We start from the raw sequence: 17,482 nt of genomic DNA on the forward strand, positions 1-17,482 counted from the left end.
GTTTATACACCGGATCGGAAGTATCTCAGTCGTTTCCAAATTGAAGACGATTGAAGTCCGATCGTCGCGCGTGATAAAGTTGAACACCGAGACCACGATAAAGTGAAAAAAGAAAAAAAAAAATACTCGTCCCTCTATCGGTCACGTTTTTCGCAACTGCAGGAGTACGCTTTAGATTTCAGGATGAGAATCTTGCCTGAGACAGGTTTGAAATAACTTATTTTTACATTTGACTAAGCATTTTTTGTTGTATCTGATCATTTTTGAATCGCATATATTCTTTGTTCGTGAATTTTATGATTTTCAAACTTTGTTCGTACATGTCTTGTAGCTCTCACAGATCTTTTGATTCAATTTTTGTATGTGGAGTCACAGTTCAGTTTAGTCCATTTAGTCGGTAATCTTAAACTAGGTAATTTCAACAATCTCACAAATTTTCTATTATCTTGTAATCGTATTCAGTCATGTTATGTTAATGATTTCTTCAGTTTGATGGTTTTTTTTTTTTGTCGAATTACGGATTTCGAGCACGTAATCGAGAATGAGAAATTTTACTTTCTTATTTTTTATTCACCGTTTCGGTCTACTTTATTCAAACTTATTTGAATAGAGTGTTGGGTTCTGTCAACTCGAAGAGAATGATTCCTCGTAGGATTGATAATGAGAATAAAAAATAGCGAAGATTAGTCAAAGTGTATTAAAATGTCGGACAATCGATTGCAGAAAAATTCAAGGACGATACCAAGCGAAGACGAAATAACGACAAATCAGAGCTTGAGTTAAATCTAGTTGCTTGAGATTTTCCACCCTTGCACCATAACGTTGCATCTTATAATTACCTACATCCGTAAACATCTGTAGGGTGGAAACGTAATATCATTGGCGATGTGCGCGTGCATCCATCCAAGCCTTTCCACCGCCCGCCATACGTATAACAGACGACGTGCAGAGTGGTTCTATTTCTAAGAGGATCCCTTTGTCTTATTGCGGGTTCGGTGCAGGTTTCCCGGAGCTAAACAAATTCTTCCTTTCACGGAAGGAACGAAGGAAGGAGGGAAGGAGGCAAGTAGTAGGAAGGGAAGCTGAGCGAATGGGCTCCAAAGTGGGATGCGAGGTCCTCTGAGCGGGGGATGAAACTAGAGACGTCTAGGATGAACCCACCCACGCGTTCTCGAACCACGCCTTCGGCACACACGTAAAATGCTTTAAACCCCTCGCCTCCGAATGTGGGTTCTTCTTGGTCCTATCCAGCTGCAAAACTCTTTCACGCTTCCAATTTTTATATTGTTCCAGAGAGTGAAATGAAAGTGTGTATGAACCCGGGATTGTGCGCGAAACGACTGGGATCGATATTTTTTGAACATCAAGTGTTTATTGCTGTAACTGTGTACGTATATTTGAAGAAAACTGAGGAATCATTCGCTCGGAGCAGTCGTAAATTCAACAGTTAGAAATCAAATTATAAATTGAAGGTACTGGAATGACTGAAGTATTCTATGAAATAACGGGGAATATTTCGAGATGACTGAAATCGTTGAACATCGTTAAATCATTAATCAATGAAATCGTTCGAAGTCTTGCGGTATCCGCCAAATCATTTCGATTCATTAACATTCTATTAATCGAATCTTCCGTTGATTTTCAGTTCACTGAGTGGTCTACACTGATATCCAATGATTCCTCAGTCTTCTGACTAATTTTAGCTCATTTTTTATGATTTAATTCAGAATTCACTCGAAGTTACATGGTACCCTGAAAATGAAGGAAAGTCATATATTAAGGTAGAAATCTTTCGAATTTAATGTTAGTGAATTGAAATCATCCATTTGATTTCCAACGAATAAGGGAAAAACAGTTATTTCATAGGTTACTTCGCATCTTTGGATTTGTCGTCTGGAGTTCAATAAACCGTAACAACGCAAAATTTACTTGAATTTGAATAAACTGAAATTTTTGTTTGCAAGCAAAAGTTTGTTCGAATGTGTTGTGACGTTAAGGGTACTCCAACTTCAACTTCAACCTCACAAGTTATCCAGATTGCGAATACGTACTAAAAATTTTCTGTAATCGTGGTTAATCAGAGGAAAGAAACGGTAACTTCTGAGCTTGATTGTTGAACAAGATGTTCATTTAGAAACCAACGATTACAGAATATTCGACCCATGATAAGTTGGGAATTTTCAATACTACGCAACCGGAGCGAATTTGCATCTCTGGCAGTGTCTCATGCATATCTTTAATTCTTCGTAGCAGGGCTAATTGCCACTTGGTCTATTTCCTTTCCGCGATTTATTTACTCCTCTCCTTTGCTCTGCTTTGACGAGGAGAGTTAAGAAAAAGCTTTCGCGCTCGCGCACACCTTGTGCACACATTCGTATCGTATTCCGAGAGACGAGAGCAGTCACGTTTTCTCTAGTGTAAAAGTCAGCCCTTGTTTACCCTGAGTCAAGGCCCACCCACCGGGCCTCTTCGTCGGCGTTGATTAAGCCAGCAGCCACTAAGAGACAGGTGACTTTGCTCCCGCTGCCAGCACAGAGAGCCCACTAGTTTCAAGCACCAGAAGGACGAGACGAGAGGAATGGAAGGAGCGAAAGGGCGAAAGGACGAAGGGGCGAACGACGAAGGGATGCGATTACTCCGCGTGTGATTGAAGTGAATTTCCATGTGTACGTTAGAACAACGACGTCTTACCATCTCTCCCTTCCTCATTCGTTATCTTTCCCTTTGCTTGTGCGCAAACTTCAGTGGCGTTGCACGAGTACAAGGTATACCAAGTACTTTGACGTATTCGTTCTACGGCCTGGGTGTCCTTTTTGAACTTTAAACTGTGTACAGTAAGCATTTCCAGAGCAAACAGTGTCCTATGTATATTGCTCACTATCGTGTATTAGCAATATAAGTAAGGATCGTCAATATCTGAACTCCTAAATCATCTGGCTCACACGCTCGTCACGAGTAATAATCATTGTAATACGATCCTTTACAACATGAATAACGGAGGAAACGTTCATAAACTTCATAAAAGTTGGTCGATGAGAAGCATCTGAATTGTTGGCGACCATCGAACACTCACGAATGATTTCTCAGCCTTTGACACTACTCTTAAGAATGGCGCAAGGAATCATGTTGACAATATTATGGTAGTGTTGAAACACATTTCATACTGATGACACAGAGAGGATCTCTCAATTGATTTATTGCTCGCAAGTTTTTCTTTTTGAATACCTTCCGGGTTAGGTATAAAATCCCATCATGATAATTACGAACGTGAAATCAATGGTCCATAAACTAACGATCTTTACCTAGGCATTTTTGATAAGTTCATTTAGTAGCGTTTGTCAGAAGTGTAGACGGTATGTTGTTAACGTTGATCCATGACCGTTGCAGACGGTTCTTTCGGACTCTGATTAAAATTTTTAATTGGAATACAGTTGATTTTAACTATATATTTCCCTTCTCACTGTTTGAAAATTTGGGTAAACCGGAGCCAGGTGAGACAAGGCGATTGTTTACTGGGAAAACAGGCCGTTCACCCTACCGTAAATGTACATGTGCTTAATATAACTATCTGCTATCTCTGCTCCAAGTCTAAGAAGTTTTACTAATTATCACGGACGCAGCTATTCGCTGGGACGGCGTGTATGTTCAAGTCTCACCCTAAGGTTGGTTCGTGATTATTTTTCTTATACTCCTAGCTGTACACACTTTCCCAGCTGACACCCTTCCCATGCACTAGTCCATATATTACATTTTCGTTATCTGTTCCCGTGTATGCTGCATCATTTACCGCTATCATTGATGTTGAAAGTGTTATAATATTCTAGTTTTTAACACGCATATATTAATGGTTTACAATTTGTCTGTGTTTAGTTCAGGTGTTGGTGCGTATGTATAACTATTTTCAAGCATCATTTTTTTTCTTCTCTCTCTCTCTCCGTCGTTCCGTCTGACCTTTATAATAATATCTTTCATCGCACGTCCGTGAAACGTGGTACGTTATAACCGGATAAAGTTGATCCGGCTTCGTTTTATGTATTCGCGTTTCGTCTTTTTTCCTGTAATCAGTAAAACAGCTCCGTGGTGGTCTTGCGCCAAGCTCCGCGCGTTGTTGTTCATCGTTCGTTTCTATCGTCCGCGTTTCCATTTGCGCACGGTTTTCAGTTCTCATTTTTGTAAACTTAAAACTTACACCTTCCCGCCACGGCGTGTCGTAAGACTGCAAGGCACGTTATTACCACGTGATGAGTACCTACACGCGTCGTTGCTTGAAGTTCCACTTTCTCGGGAAACGTTTCACCGACGCTGTTACTCACGCCACGGTAGGACCGGAAAAACAATAGAAAACAAAAACGGCTGTTTGAAAAAAAATTCGTGAAAACCTATTCGCGTTGCCAATTCAATTCCGGCTTGTGTTACAATCGCTAAGCGAAGGTTACGAAAGTTGTGTACACGCCGTGGGACATTCAAAGGATATTGTTCTCTCTTGCGACTTGTTCATTTATTTCTTCTTTATTTTCTTCGCTGTGGTTACATTACGCTTGTCTTCTAATTCACGCCCTGGAACGTTTGCGTTACATCGCTACGAGACTTGGATAACTGCGAACGTAACACCGTCGGAATGAATTCCTGTTGGTTGGTTGATAACGTCCAATTATAGTTTAAACTTAGTTTACAGTTTTTTGATTCCATTACCTGGTTACTGATACACGTTATTTTTAAACACAGTGGGTAGAAAAAAGAATTTTTCTATAGTCACACTTGACGTGTTTCCTGAAAAGAGTTTAAGGTCGTTGTTCGCTTCTTTGCTAGTCCATTCGCTAGAAAATGATTGAAACTTGAATTGACACGAAGGTAATAATCGGCTCCGGTTGTCAGTCCAGCAAGATTGTACATTTCAGAAAACGATAGCAATGCGACTGAATGTTTATTTGTCCCAATCTGTCAATGTAAATTCATACTGTAAAAAGCTTGATATTCCAATGAAGACCTGACGTTATTATTGAAACGGATTTTCGATAGTTAGTCAGATATGATTACAGTTTCCCTGTAATTATGGTTGCCGATAATCCGACCACGAAAGAGATTCTTGACCGGAAAGCTATTTTTCGAGCAAAATCAAGCTTCTCTAGTCGTCGGTCATGAGGTACAGGCCATTTTTCGCAACCTGTCCTCACGACAATCGTTCAAAAAAAGTTGAAAATGAAAGGCAGCCGAGCATTTCGAAACTAGGTACTGTTATCACAACGTACATCTCGTTAAGACAACGAGTCGGCTAATCGTTGGGTCAGATTTCATGGCACGCGGGTAAACGTACTCTATACTTGTGCAGACATGGAAACACACAAGCGCCTACAATGCACGTTAACATTGTTGGCGACGGAGCGAGAATTACGTCATAGAATGAAGCTTAATGAGTGACGTCACCGTGTCGCCAGGTCAATTCAACAGTTTTCTCCAAGACGAACGAGCCACAACTTACTTTGCTCGATTACTTAGACGTCGTCTCGCTGACCTGCAGCATCGCTGGTATGTTGTAGTCCTCGTCATTTTTTTTTTTTTTTTTTGTCATCCTAGTTCAAATTTACGCTCGTTCAACTCCGCGATTCGGTGGTGATCAGGTACTCGGCTATCGACTCTTGGTTCAACTGCTGATGTCAACGAAGCAGACGCGGCGATGGATGTTGTTCGTGGATATGTGAGTGTGCGAAACGTGGCTGCAGTAAAGATGATTTTATATATTCTGACGGCGAGATTTATCGGCGCAAGGAACAAATTGGCCTGGATGACGAGGATCTTGTTTTATTGTTTTATCGTTTCATCGAATTCAGTCGTCAGAGCGACTGACTTGTATTTGATTTGACAGCTTGACGAGCTGGTTCGACAGATTTTCTCTTGACTGGCGCAATTCTTACATGAATCATCGATGTGTCTGTTGGTAGTGTTTAGTGTAAGATACAGAGTTGTGAGTGCTTAGTACGAACATACAGAAAAATATCCATTCAACGCGCGTGTGAAATGATTTTATTGATTTTTTCAGACTAAATGCACTGTTTTTGTAGTTCTCACTTCGCATTTATCTGGTAAAATATGACTGCAATGGAATTTCGGGAAATTTGAACTCTACGACATGGTCGCGTATCACCGCGTTTTTATTTCGAGAAAAATATGCGATTTGGTATGGAAAAAACAGGTACAGTAATGTTCGTCAATAGGTTTCCAGTGGCTCGTTACTTTTTTTAGGATCAAAGTTGGAACGAGTTTTCTTTCTAAACAAAACTTATGTGCCAATAAGTAGTGACGCAAGTGACAGTAGAAACAAACGATACGTTGATAACGGCCGTGTAAAATTTCTGTACAAAGAAAAGAAGAAAACTCGTTTCAGGTTTGATTCAAAAACAACAATGTGTCACTATTAACCTATTAATCAACAATGCCGTACCTATTTCGTGTTATTGAACACGTAATTACACAGTCTGATAACAGTCATTTTTTCATAATCATTGGCAATACAAGTTCATAACTTCTGCAATTATCTTTTCTTCTTCACATGGATATTTGAAACATTGCAAAACCCTGGTTTCAGCGTTCTGCAACGAACCGTAAATTGGAAACTGAACATGCTGGAAATTTAAAACAAAGTTCAATATTTAACTTTGAAGTTTAGGATATATTCTCAGCTTTGCTTGAAGCCACTTGTGTATTCTATTCCCGCGTTGCAGCCGCCGTCGAAAAGGCTAAGTATACGTCTTTCTGTGAGTTGAAACTTGATGGCAAAATGGACTTCCTATGACAAGATTCAGATTTTGCATACAAAGATCTACTTACCGGACCTCCCGAGTTTAGTTTAGATGTTACAAATACCGATCAACACAAGTATTTCAATCACTCCATTCTGTCCCGAGATTCGTCCTTATAGATGTATGGTATGTTTCTAGTTGGGCTTCCTAGATGTTGATAAATGATCATATCCAGAATACTGTTTTTACTTCAGATTGTGAATTTGTATGCTAATTGTTTCCACCACAATTTCCAGCTCGGCGATGCGATGTTCGTCGAACTTCCTCGAGTTCGTCTCGACGGTGGAGCTCGAGCTTTTCGACAACACTGGGGCTACGAAACTCGGACGGCGCTTCCGCCGCCCCCGCTTATCGAAGAGGACGAGGCGGGCGTCGAACCGGAAACCGTTAGCCTGAGGGAAGCCAACACAGCATCGCCCATAGGTGAGTTACATACAACTCCAATTGATTTCGAAATTGTACATATTGCTGTGTGCGTGAAGAAGAAGAAAAAGAAAACTTGAAAACATCGCCGATGATTTTCATTTTAGCGTGCAGATGGAGTTAGGAAAATAGATGTCATTGTTTCAATTTTTTTTTTTCCGACTTGCAAATAAGTGCGATTTTTCGCTTTCTCGGTAGAGATAAAAAATACTATAGGTGTATGTATGTATAAACGGATGTGAAAAACAGCTTTTCGAAAATCTGCAAGAGAATTTACTCAACAAAAATACGACGGCGAGTCTGCCGTATATTCTTGCGAAATATTTATGCCGATAATACTGCGGTACAGAGGGCAAAAAATAACTTATTTATTCATTATGGACAGAGTGTGTTTGTTATGCTCGCATGGCCGACGAGAATCGACACCTGCAAAAAAAGACACGCACAGAAAAAACGATTTATCTAAATATTGACTTGATGATCGATCATTTATCTATACCTAACCGCGAACGATGAATATTTGCGTTAATCACACGAGTAAAAGAAATAAACGCTCGTGATTAACATCGTACTCAAAATGAACACCGAAAAATCGACGGCCACGAATAAATCACCGTCAGTCGATTCCTGTATTAGAAAATAGTATATTGTGAAACAAGAAGGCAAACGCGGTCTTTTCGGGTCAAGCGTAAGTCTGCAATATGAGTCGTAGGTGGGCACGAATACCAGCCGAAGACAAATATTGCAAAAACGCGAGGCGAAAAGATCGTTGTCCTCTTTGTTGCACACTATTCTCGGAGGTTGGTTTCGCGTAATGTCAGATTTGTGCGCGCAGTAGCGAAAAAACCACTTTCAATTCCTAGGACTGAAAAGTGGTCTTTTCAGCACTCCGCGCATGCGCATTCGCAGACTCGCTCGACCGTCATTGGAACGGGTACTCCGTGTGCGGAAAACACGCATGAAAAAACGCGTAAAACATGTTCGCGTTATATAATAGTTAATTCGAACCTGTTCTCACCACTGGTTTCAGTATTCATTGATTCCCAGTTTATTAATTATAACAATTTACCAATTGGTTTAACCCTTTCAGTCATAGTGGGACCGCTACGGTCCCACCTTTTAAGAAACCGCCTCAGAGCTCTAGTATTGAACCAAGGCCTCTGAAAATACGTATCTAGGGGTTTTTTGAGTCGCTGATCACGAATATGAGGTCAGATTTTGAAAATTCAAAATGGCGGATCCGCTATAGTCGATCCAATTGGGCAATGTGACAATAAGAATTTCAATCACGTAAAATCTTACTTTATCAGGAATATTCCTTCAAATGTACATTAGAAATAATTATTTCAGTTAATTTGAGATGAAATTTGAGATAATTAAAATCCGTGGTTCCTTATCATTATCATTGATATATATATGTGCGTGCGTGCGTCGTAATAGGGATATTGAAAAAAAAAAACAAGTAGAAGAAAAAACGGCATTTGCCATCTTGGATTTAGAAATTATGAAGTTATGACTTCAGATTCGTGATCAGCCATTTCAAAATCCCCCGAATGACTAAATTCAGGCCAAAATATTGAGCAGAAAGATATAAGATATAAAACTTGACGTCCACCATATCGGATCCGCCATTTTGAATTTTGAAAATTTAATGCCGGATTCGTAATCAGCGACCCCGAAAACCCCCGAGTACCAATTTTCATCGGAATCGGTGCATATCAAAAATGTATGACTGAAAGGGTTGAAGAAATTCTTCGATTTAGAGTAGCGCAGATTCGACAGAGTCTAGATTACAATAACGGAGAATATGTGATAGTGGAAAAATGGCACATTATAAATTTTTGTGCTTCTTGGTCTAAAATTAATTGAAATAGTATTCTACTACTACGCCAATGAAACGTCTTTTTTAAATGACAAATGAAATAAATTTTATCCTTGCAAATTTTCTCATCTATTTTCATCAGCTTTGCAACAGCAGTATTTTACGAGTGTAATTTAGGAAAGTGTCATACCACCTCAGCTGTAAAGTTTCCTCTTCCGTCCAAACTTTTATCGTAAATTTGACGCTCGTCAAAAGTCTTGAGAGCTCGTTACGGCCGTTGGATTCTGACGTTGGTGTTAATGCCCTTACAATATTTGACGCACCACTCCCATTGAATGTACAACGAAGCGTGCAAGTCTGATGTTTGCGTATAAAGAGGTCCGCGTCTCGTAATATCGAAATGAAAACCTGCCTCAACTTTATAGCGAGAGCGAAAATAAAACAACAACGAATATTTAATTATCAGTTGAATAATTTAGTACCGGCATTCACACATTAATTGCGTCGCTAATTACTTCGAGAAAAATTTCTAGTTATGCAGGTGATTATCTGTCAAGTCTTTAACCACTTTCGATTTGTCCTATCTGAAAATATCGTTCGGCAAACTGAATGAAAACGAGTCTTGTTACTGTGATCAAATAATCTAGCATGTGCTAATAAATTAGTTTGACTATAAAGTTACGACAAAGCTTTATTAACTAAAAAGTTATATCAAGAATAACGGAATATTACAGCAACTAAAAACGAGAACTATAATCACGTTAAATAGTAGTTACTTAAACCACAGTTTTAATAAATAATTCCGATAACAAACGTTAACGTGAAAAGATATTCAATGTCATTATTACCATTCTTGTTTTTGTTTGTTACCTTACGAGGCAAACGCTATCTACCTTATCGACACGATTAACGACAGCTTCTGACGTTATCGTTGTGTTTATGCACACTCGTATCATATCACCGGTCGGTAACTTACCAGCAAAGTCTGCCTCGTCAGTTACGTAGGTTATCATTACGTTCGCAAAAATATACAATACCCTGTAATGCCGACTGTATTAATGCCGAACTGTCTCATCTTTGCCAGCCCAATTTTCAAGATCGAGACATCTGAGAGATTTTAGCTTTTTTCTAAATATGCACTCTCCATGTTTCTAGACAAATGGTGTTTATCATGCGGAATTCGTTGTGAAATTGTATCGGAGTTGTACGAAATTTTCGTATCATAGGTAATTGTCACAATAAGCTACACACTCATTTATTCAGACGGAAACTTGTCATATGCTTGAAGAAATTGCGGTTAGAAGTTATAAGGAGAATAAGTAAATAAAAAAATTTATCCTTTAGCTCTCCTTCTTTGGTAGATTAAAATTGTAAATATGTTTTATAACACAAGCAGTTTTCCGTTTGATTCTTTTTTACGGAAGGTTACGTATTTATTCAATTCTTTTACTTCTATTTTGAGTTGTACCGATAAATTTTAATTAAAAAATTCTAATAAATTAATCCTAAAAAAAAAGTAAAAATAAAAATAACGATTTATTCTGTATTCATAAAAAAAACATTGGACTTCTTGCTTCATTTGTGAACCGTTATATCTATATTTTCGTGTATTTTTTTTTTTCTTTCAAATAATAAAAACAATTTCTAGTACCTAGACAAATCATAAAAATGCAGAACAAAGAAAACGATCCTGTATTGCAGCCTTCGATATTTTGGCGAAAATTCTGGCAAAGTCCTGCGATCTTGTGCATTCGTTTTATCCGACATCCGAGATAAGATAATCGAATAAAATAAGAAAAAAATTTCGTTTTATCGTTCGAGGGCTAAAGCAATTGATTCACTGCAATTTCCGGCCCTGTTGATACGTTTCCGGTTGACCTGAATTATCGTTAAGAACTGTCCAAGAATGTTCCAGAAAGCTTTTCCACCGTTTGTGTATTTGTACAGGTAGGTTATATATATATATATATATATATATATATATATATATATATATATATATATATATGTGTGTGTATGTATATTCGGTACTGTTTAAAAAAGTGCTGAAACAAAAACACTATAAAACTCAGATACGTGTAAAAAGTTCAGCTGAAGCGAAAGCCGAAACCTAGCAGGTTGAATTCCATTAAAACAGCGTCCCTAATACAAAAAAAAAAAATGTGTAAACCATGAATTTCAATTAAAAAGAAAACTCGGTGAACAACAATATGGTAGAAATAATTTGATTTCGATTATTATCGTTAAATTGATATGAAGATACGAAAAATATGTTTTAGAGTGAATTTTAACTCATGATGATTTCTCAATTAATCAATATTTAGTCTCTGTGAATTGGTGATAATTCTACCTTCGATTTACGGTATCCGAGACTATTCATCGGCATAAAGTTGACATAACGCCGACTTCAGGCACGATTTCGGTATAAATTATGAAATCGATTGGCAAATATCGGATTTCTTGTGAAGTTATCGCCAATTCTGCCGTTCAAATTTTGTGGTGTGTTTGGCCACGCAAGTCACTTTCAATCACTTGAACAATCACCGACATTATGGTAAGTGTCTTACTCAGAAATGAATTGAATTTCAAACGAACTTTCAAATTCGATGTAAAATATGCTCTATGCCTCATTTACGCAACTCGAAATGAAAGAAAAATATTGTCAAGCTGTTCGTTGTTTTCTATACTTCATTTCTTTCAGATCGGCTATCCAAGTTGTGCTGAATCTTCTGTATAATTACAGCCCATCTTCAAGGATGAATCTACTAAGCCTTGCGAAAAGTTGAGAAAAAAAAAAAAAACCGTTTTTAATATCTCCAACAATGTTATTAGCGTCAATGATTGTGATCGTGAACGAAACAACATCCCTACTATGTGATAGAGATGAATCCGAGCAAATTTCAGTGATCCAAACTCTAAGATATGAAGTAATTGAGTAAAACTTTCTTTTTACAAATTTCATGTTTTTGGCCATACTTTTATCGCTGATCAGATCTGCAATAATTTACAGAGAAACAATCAAAAAATCTCACACGATAGTTCAGTTACAACGTGCTAATACAATTGTCGACGAACATTTGTTGTGCCGCAATTACACAAACTTATTTTTATTCAACCGGGAAATTAAAGACTATGTGTTAAAAAATTAAAAAAAAAAAAAAAAAAATTCTCTGGATGTTCAGAAATATCTACGATGAAAAAAATAAACCCAAAAACATTGGAATCTTATCAAGAACACGAGAGTTTAATCATTTTGAAGGTTCCAATTATCATACCTTCTCTCAAATTGTTAATATATTAGCCTGTGTCATCCAAATTTACTCAGATACGTTTCTATTAAGTGGTACGAGCGTTGTTTCATTCGCATTCACCACCATTTTGGTAAGTATCATTGCTGGAGATTTTTCGACCAACTTCTCATCCAAACGACGTGCAAGCGCTCATTTATCCTTAACCAACCAAACAGCCAAGCCACCACCCCACACGGCGAGGTTACTCGGAAGCATAAACTACTTTTTAAAGAGAGTTTATTTTTTCGTCCCTGATTCCTTTTAATTTTATTGACTTCCCTGTTCGTCTTCTTCCCCGTATCTTTTCTTTTTTCTTTTTTTTGACTTTTGTACGCGTCACACCGACACACCGTGGCAATAAGCTTCTACTGTTTGTATACCGAGGAGGATGGAGGAGAGTAAATCCGTACGAGTCGGTCAGTATTCAGGAAGTGACGCTGGCTTGTTTAAAAGTTAATTATTATCTCTCACACCTAATTAACCCAAGGGGTGCTTCACCGCGAGAAAACACTTCCCTGTACTAGACTCTGCATGCGGTAAGTACGTAAGGTTGCACACGTGACTTACTCGTACATGAACCAGTTCTTTGAGTATCTCTCCAACTAATAATAGGAGCCTTCTCGGTACAGTGGTGCTCATTTATTAGGTTACAAACCTTGTGTCACGTTACGTACATACATGTGACGACAGATGCGAAGTCAGCCCGAGAAATTTACTGGATTTCACAAAAAATTTCAACATTCACGTTTCAATTTATTGCGTAGCACGCTCTGTCAGCTCAAAAAATGAACATCATGCCACTTCGCATATATTTAAACAGTGACAGTGTCGAGCGTAAGCCACAGCGATAATTATTTTAATTCCACGAATACGAAATTTTCCGTCCGGTTTTAACACTAATTATTAGAATTTGATCCGTATAAGTGTCATAATTTCTATGCATGAATCGTAAATTGCGAGAGCGGAAAGGGATGTTTTTTTTTTTTTTTTTTTGTTTCCGAAGAAACTGCCAGCTTTTTTTTATGTCCTAGCGATTCTAGTTTTCTTCATGATTGGTACATCGCTTAAGCGTAGGTTGATGTTAAATTTTCACTTTTCAATTGATTAATATTCCTCATCTCACAATGAAACGTGGAGCTTCGAGTCCACTTGAATCATCACAAATACTGCAACATTAATCATTTAATGATTAAGTTAAACGGCGGTGTAGAAAAATGTTTCAGATGAAAAATCTTACTTTTTAGGCAAACGTTGCGTAAAGCAAACATTTTTTTAATCAGTCGAAAACACAAATAATTACAATATTACAATATTTTGGGTCGACAATGTACGAAATTACTAAATGTAGGAAATCAATTTTAAAATTAAAAATGAAACGGTTTTGACACAACGATTTTTATATCGTATTCCGACGTGACGTTGGGGAGACGTCCAAAAACCAGTACATGAAATTTGTCTTGCTTTCAGAATTTTTATCCGCCATATTCAATTCACGAACGAAATATTCAGAAATGTTTCACTAGTTGGCAACTTTTGAATGATTTTAAACCACAGATGAGTCTGCAAAACACGAGAATGTTGTTTTTCGTTTGTAGGTCTACTGAATTTCGTACAATCCCAAAGTCAAACGTCCTAAGAGAGCAACGTTACATAAATCTTTCAAACTTCAATCTCATATCGTAACTCCGCTCTCATCCTGAATTCAAGGTTGCGTTTTGCTACATTGGTAGGATAGAATCTAAACGCTGAGAAAATGAACTGATAAACAAACAATAACACAAGTACGTGTAAAATTTCACGAAATACCATCGAAGATTTGCCGACACCTACATCACAACCCCCTCATGCATGATGATGCAGGAACAGTATAATACTTATATCTTTTCACGCTCTGTGGTCTGCATAATGGCAGCATCGACGTCCAGTTATAAGTTAAAGCACACAGTACCCAGTTCCATGTATATATACATGTATAATAAATAACTGGCCGCTGACCGACGTCCGCAAGAACTGCTAAAGCGTTGTGTCGTCATTTAACCGCAGAGAGTCCCGAGACGCCGCGTTGTCTGTATCGTCTTCCTTATAAGTTACAAGTTATAAGTGTGTTTAGAAGAGAGTTTGTATAATAATATCATGCCCGCAACCGCGCCTCCTCGCGTCAATATCGCCGCACTAAATCGGGTCCCGCTTCGACTCACGTCGCATCGCCATTTAGGGCGAGGAGACGTCTAACTGTAATCAATGTTACAAATGTCTACGTGGATTATTTAATAACAGTCATAGATTTCCCGATGCCGTGCGAAATTGCACGGCTGGTGAATTCGAAATAGGTGCTGCGGACTATCGAGTTACGTGGTTGTCCTCGTCATTCGTTGGTATCAAAGAATCGCGACCAGGTTCGAAAGACCAAGTGGCGTTATTGACGTTTACGCGAAAACTGGGAAAAACTTGATTCACAGTCATCGTCCGTGTAATCGATACGCTGCGAGTGATTGGTGCAAACACTCTACATGATGCAAATTTTAAAGGTGAAGGTCGATCGTAACCGAAATGGAAGTTACAGGAAAAGATGACTGCAGTATTGGAAATGGAGTTACCGAGGCAAAATTCGGTCAATAGAACTTTGTTTGCGTTCCGATCACGTTTATCATCTTGTACTTCATTGAAACCATTGACTTCTTTGAAACCATCGATTTCATTGATCTGACACCATGTTTCGGCCTGTTGAAAACTGACGTTTTCTTATGAAACAATTAAGCTCGTGAGCAGTGATTGCGACTTGCAACGGTCGAGCGAATAATACATAATGAATAAGAAAACAAGGCGTTACTCTTGTATCGCCGGATATTCTCTCGTCGGCCGGAAGCCGATCCTACTTGCGTTGTTAGCCATGCGTCTCGGGCACCATTTGTTCCTCGGACTTGGCCGACAGACAGTGAACGGATTACGGTAGCGGGTTCATCCGTGTACGCGGTGTTGAATGTCATACGTCTATATGTGATACTCCAGTTTGCGTAGTACGATATAATTGTCGACGGTCGCGTTTTTACCTGACGTCGGTCCCGTCAGCTTGAGAATTGCTGATCGTGAATTTACACTTGGAAAGGTGACGTCCACGATGTAGGACCGACCGAGTTGTTCGATCCTCGTACTGTTGAAACGAGGTGAGAAGATACGACGAAATACCTGACGTTCGTGGTGGGCGAAGAGTGCAGTGATCTGGAATGGCGTAAAGTTGGAGAATGGACATTTGGGAAAGCCGGCTATCGTGAAGAGCGCGTTGTTATCGTGACGGTGATGATCGAGGAAACGTCGTTGCGCACCTAGTCTTTGTCTTCGAGGAACGAGTATCCAGCAGGGAAACACGCTTGCAGCGAGAACTGTGAACCGTGTACACAGTAACGCTGTTCGTGTATAACGCCATCGACTCTCCATGCACTAGGAATTTTATCAAGACCGACGACCACATCCCTGAACTCATTGTGGGGGTTTTTCAAGCGACGAGCTGCGATCTGTGCACAAACGACAGTCTGCTATTTGTCGCAATTGCGACTGTGCCAAGTCCGATAAGCTTTTACATTTTTGTTGATGTACATTGGGTGAATTTGATTCCTATTTATTTTTGCGATTATTCTACGAATAAAACCATTAATCGATGTACATGTTCAACTTTCGTTGAAGACTTTTTCCGAAAAGGCACGGGTCCGGTGTGTTTACGTTCTCGACGTTCTTTTCGACCTTCTTTATCGTCCTTCGAATGTGATTCGCTCAAGCTTTCTCGCGTTTATCTGTGATAAGTGGCTAATTTCACAGCTCTGTTGGATATGCAAATAACGAGACAATCATTGAATGTGAAGAGTGTTTATTTGTACGTTAGACTTCTTTTGACGTAATGGAATATAGAGACCCATCACCTAAATTTTTTGCAGGTTCTGTAATATACCCAAGTATATAGACATTCGGCCCTCAGTCTCAACATTATACCCCAATAAACACACACCAGTATAAATTTCGTATATGAAACGTCGAAGTCGTTTAATAATGGTATAAGTATAAAATTCAACCGTATCACATATACTGTAATATTTCGGATGGATATTATTCGTATGATTACTCTGTTTATTATGCGTATTTCATTATACAGAAGTTTAAAATACGTATTATTATAGCAAAAGCAACGTATAGTATATTTGTTCATTATTCGTACGAAAATCGTTTAAAACTTATATGTTTAACGATGTTGGTACTCCATCTTTCAACGTTTTATCAGAATCGTTTCATTTGAATTTACAAATTACGAGCTATTAACGTTCACGAAATTCGTTTATGATTTTGGTAATCACAACATATAATATTCATTCATGACACAACTGCCAGCAACTTTAATTAGACGTTTATCATACTTCCTATTCACCATTGCACAGCAGTATATTGATTGTTTTATGAACGTATATCTTCGACTATTATAATGTACGTTTTATTGGTATTTCTGATCTACGCGTGATAGACGTTTATGAAATTCATTTTCAATCTTGGTGTCTACAACATCTATATATATATATATTAGGGTGTGTCGAAAATGAACTTTTTTTTTTTCTTCGCTCCTACCACTCAAAACTTTAGGTTTTGACATTAAAGAGGTCCTCGTTCAAGGAGGGCGCTGTAGCTTGAAGTTTAGAAGTCGCTCAACGAGGATTTAGGTTTCCCATCTAATTAACACGTAAAAAATATTGTTTTTCGTTCAAAATGATGTCAGGCAACCATAAAATTGGCGATGTCTGTATTTCTTGGCTTATTTGAAAGCATGACTCATCCCCTAAACGATGATAGGTCGTTTTTCGACTTACCTTGTTCCAATTTTTTTTTACGCCACTTTTCGACCACAATAGTCACTTTTTCAAGTTTACAAAGTCTCCAAGGTATCAATGAGTCCAAAATGAATTGCTACAAGTATTGATTCTTGATTCGAATATAAATAACCAATTCTAAAAATTGGTAAATTCCGTATCTTCAATTTTATTCAAAAAACCATGTTTATTTTGAGAAATTTTGTATGTTTCACTAATTTTTGGAATTGGTTATTTATATTCGAATCAAGAATCAATACTTGTAGCAATTCATTTTGAACTCATTGATACATTGGAGACTTT

At 38.2% G+C, this 17,482-nt stretch overlaps 1 protein-coding gene across 6 annotated transcripts in view; it reads left to right on the top strand.

Moving 5' to 3' along the window:
* Positions 1-17,482, top strand: part of LOC124301442 (ras GTPase-activating protein raskol) — a 241,148-nt gene that overhangs the window by 105,875 nt on the left and 117,791 nt on the right. For 4 of the 6 annotated variants that reach the window (XM_046756480.1, XM_046756473.1, XM_046756477.1 and 1 more), the window contains exons 3-4: positions 3,621-3,662; positions 7,034-7,220. In XM_046756480.1, coding sequence (XP_046612436.1) covers positions 3,621-3,662; positions 7,034-7,220 — 229 coding nt within the window. Of the gene's footprint in view, positions 1-3,620; positions 3,663-5,599; positions 5,696-7,033; positions 7,221-17,482 lie in introns of those variants that run through there. The other 2 variants (XM_046756482.1, XM_046756474.1) reach the window with 2 other exon arrangements.

This window comes from Neodiprion virginianus, chromosome 3, assembly GCF_021901495.1.
Source record: "Neodiprion virginianus isolate iyNeoVirg1 chromosome 3, iyNeoVirg1.1, whole genome shotgun sequence".
NCBI lineage: Eukaryota > Metazoa > Arthropoda > Insecta > Hymenoptera > Diprionidae > Neodiprion > Neodiprion virginianus.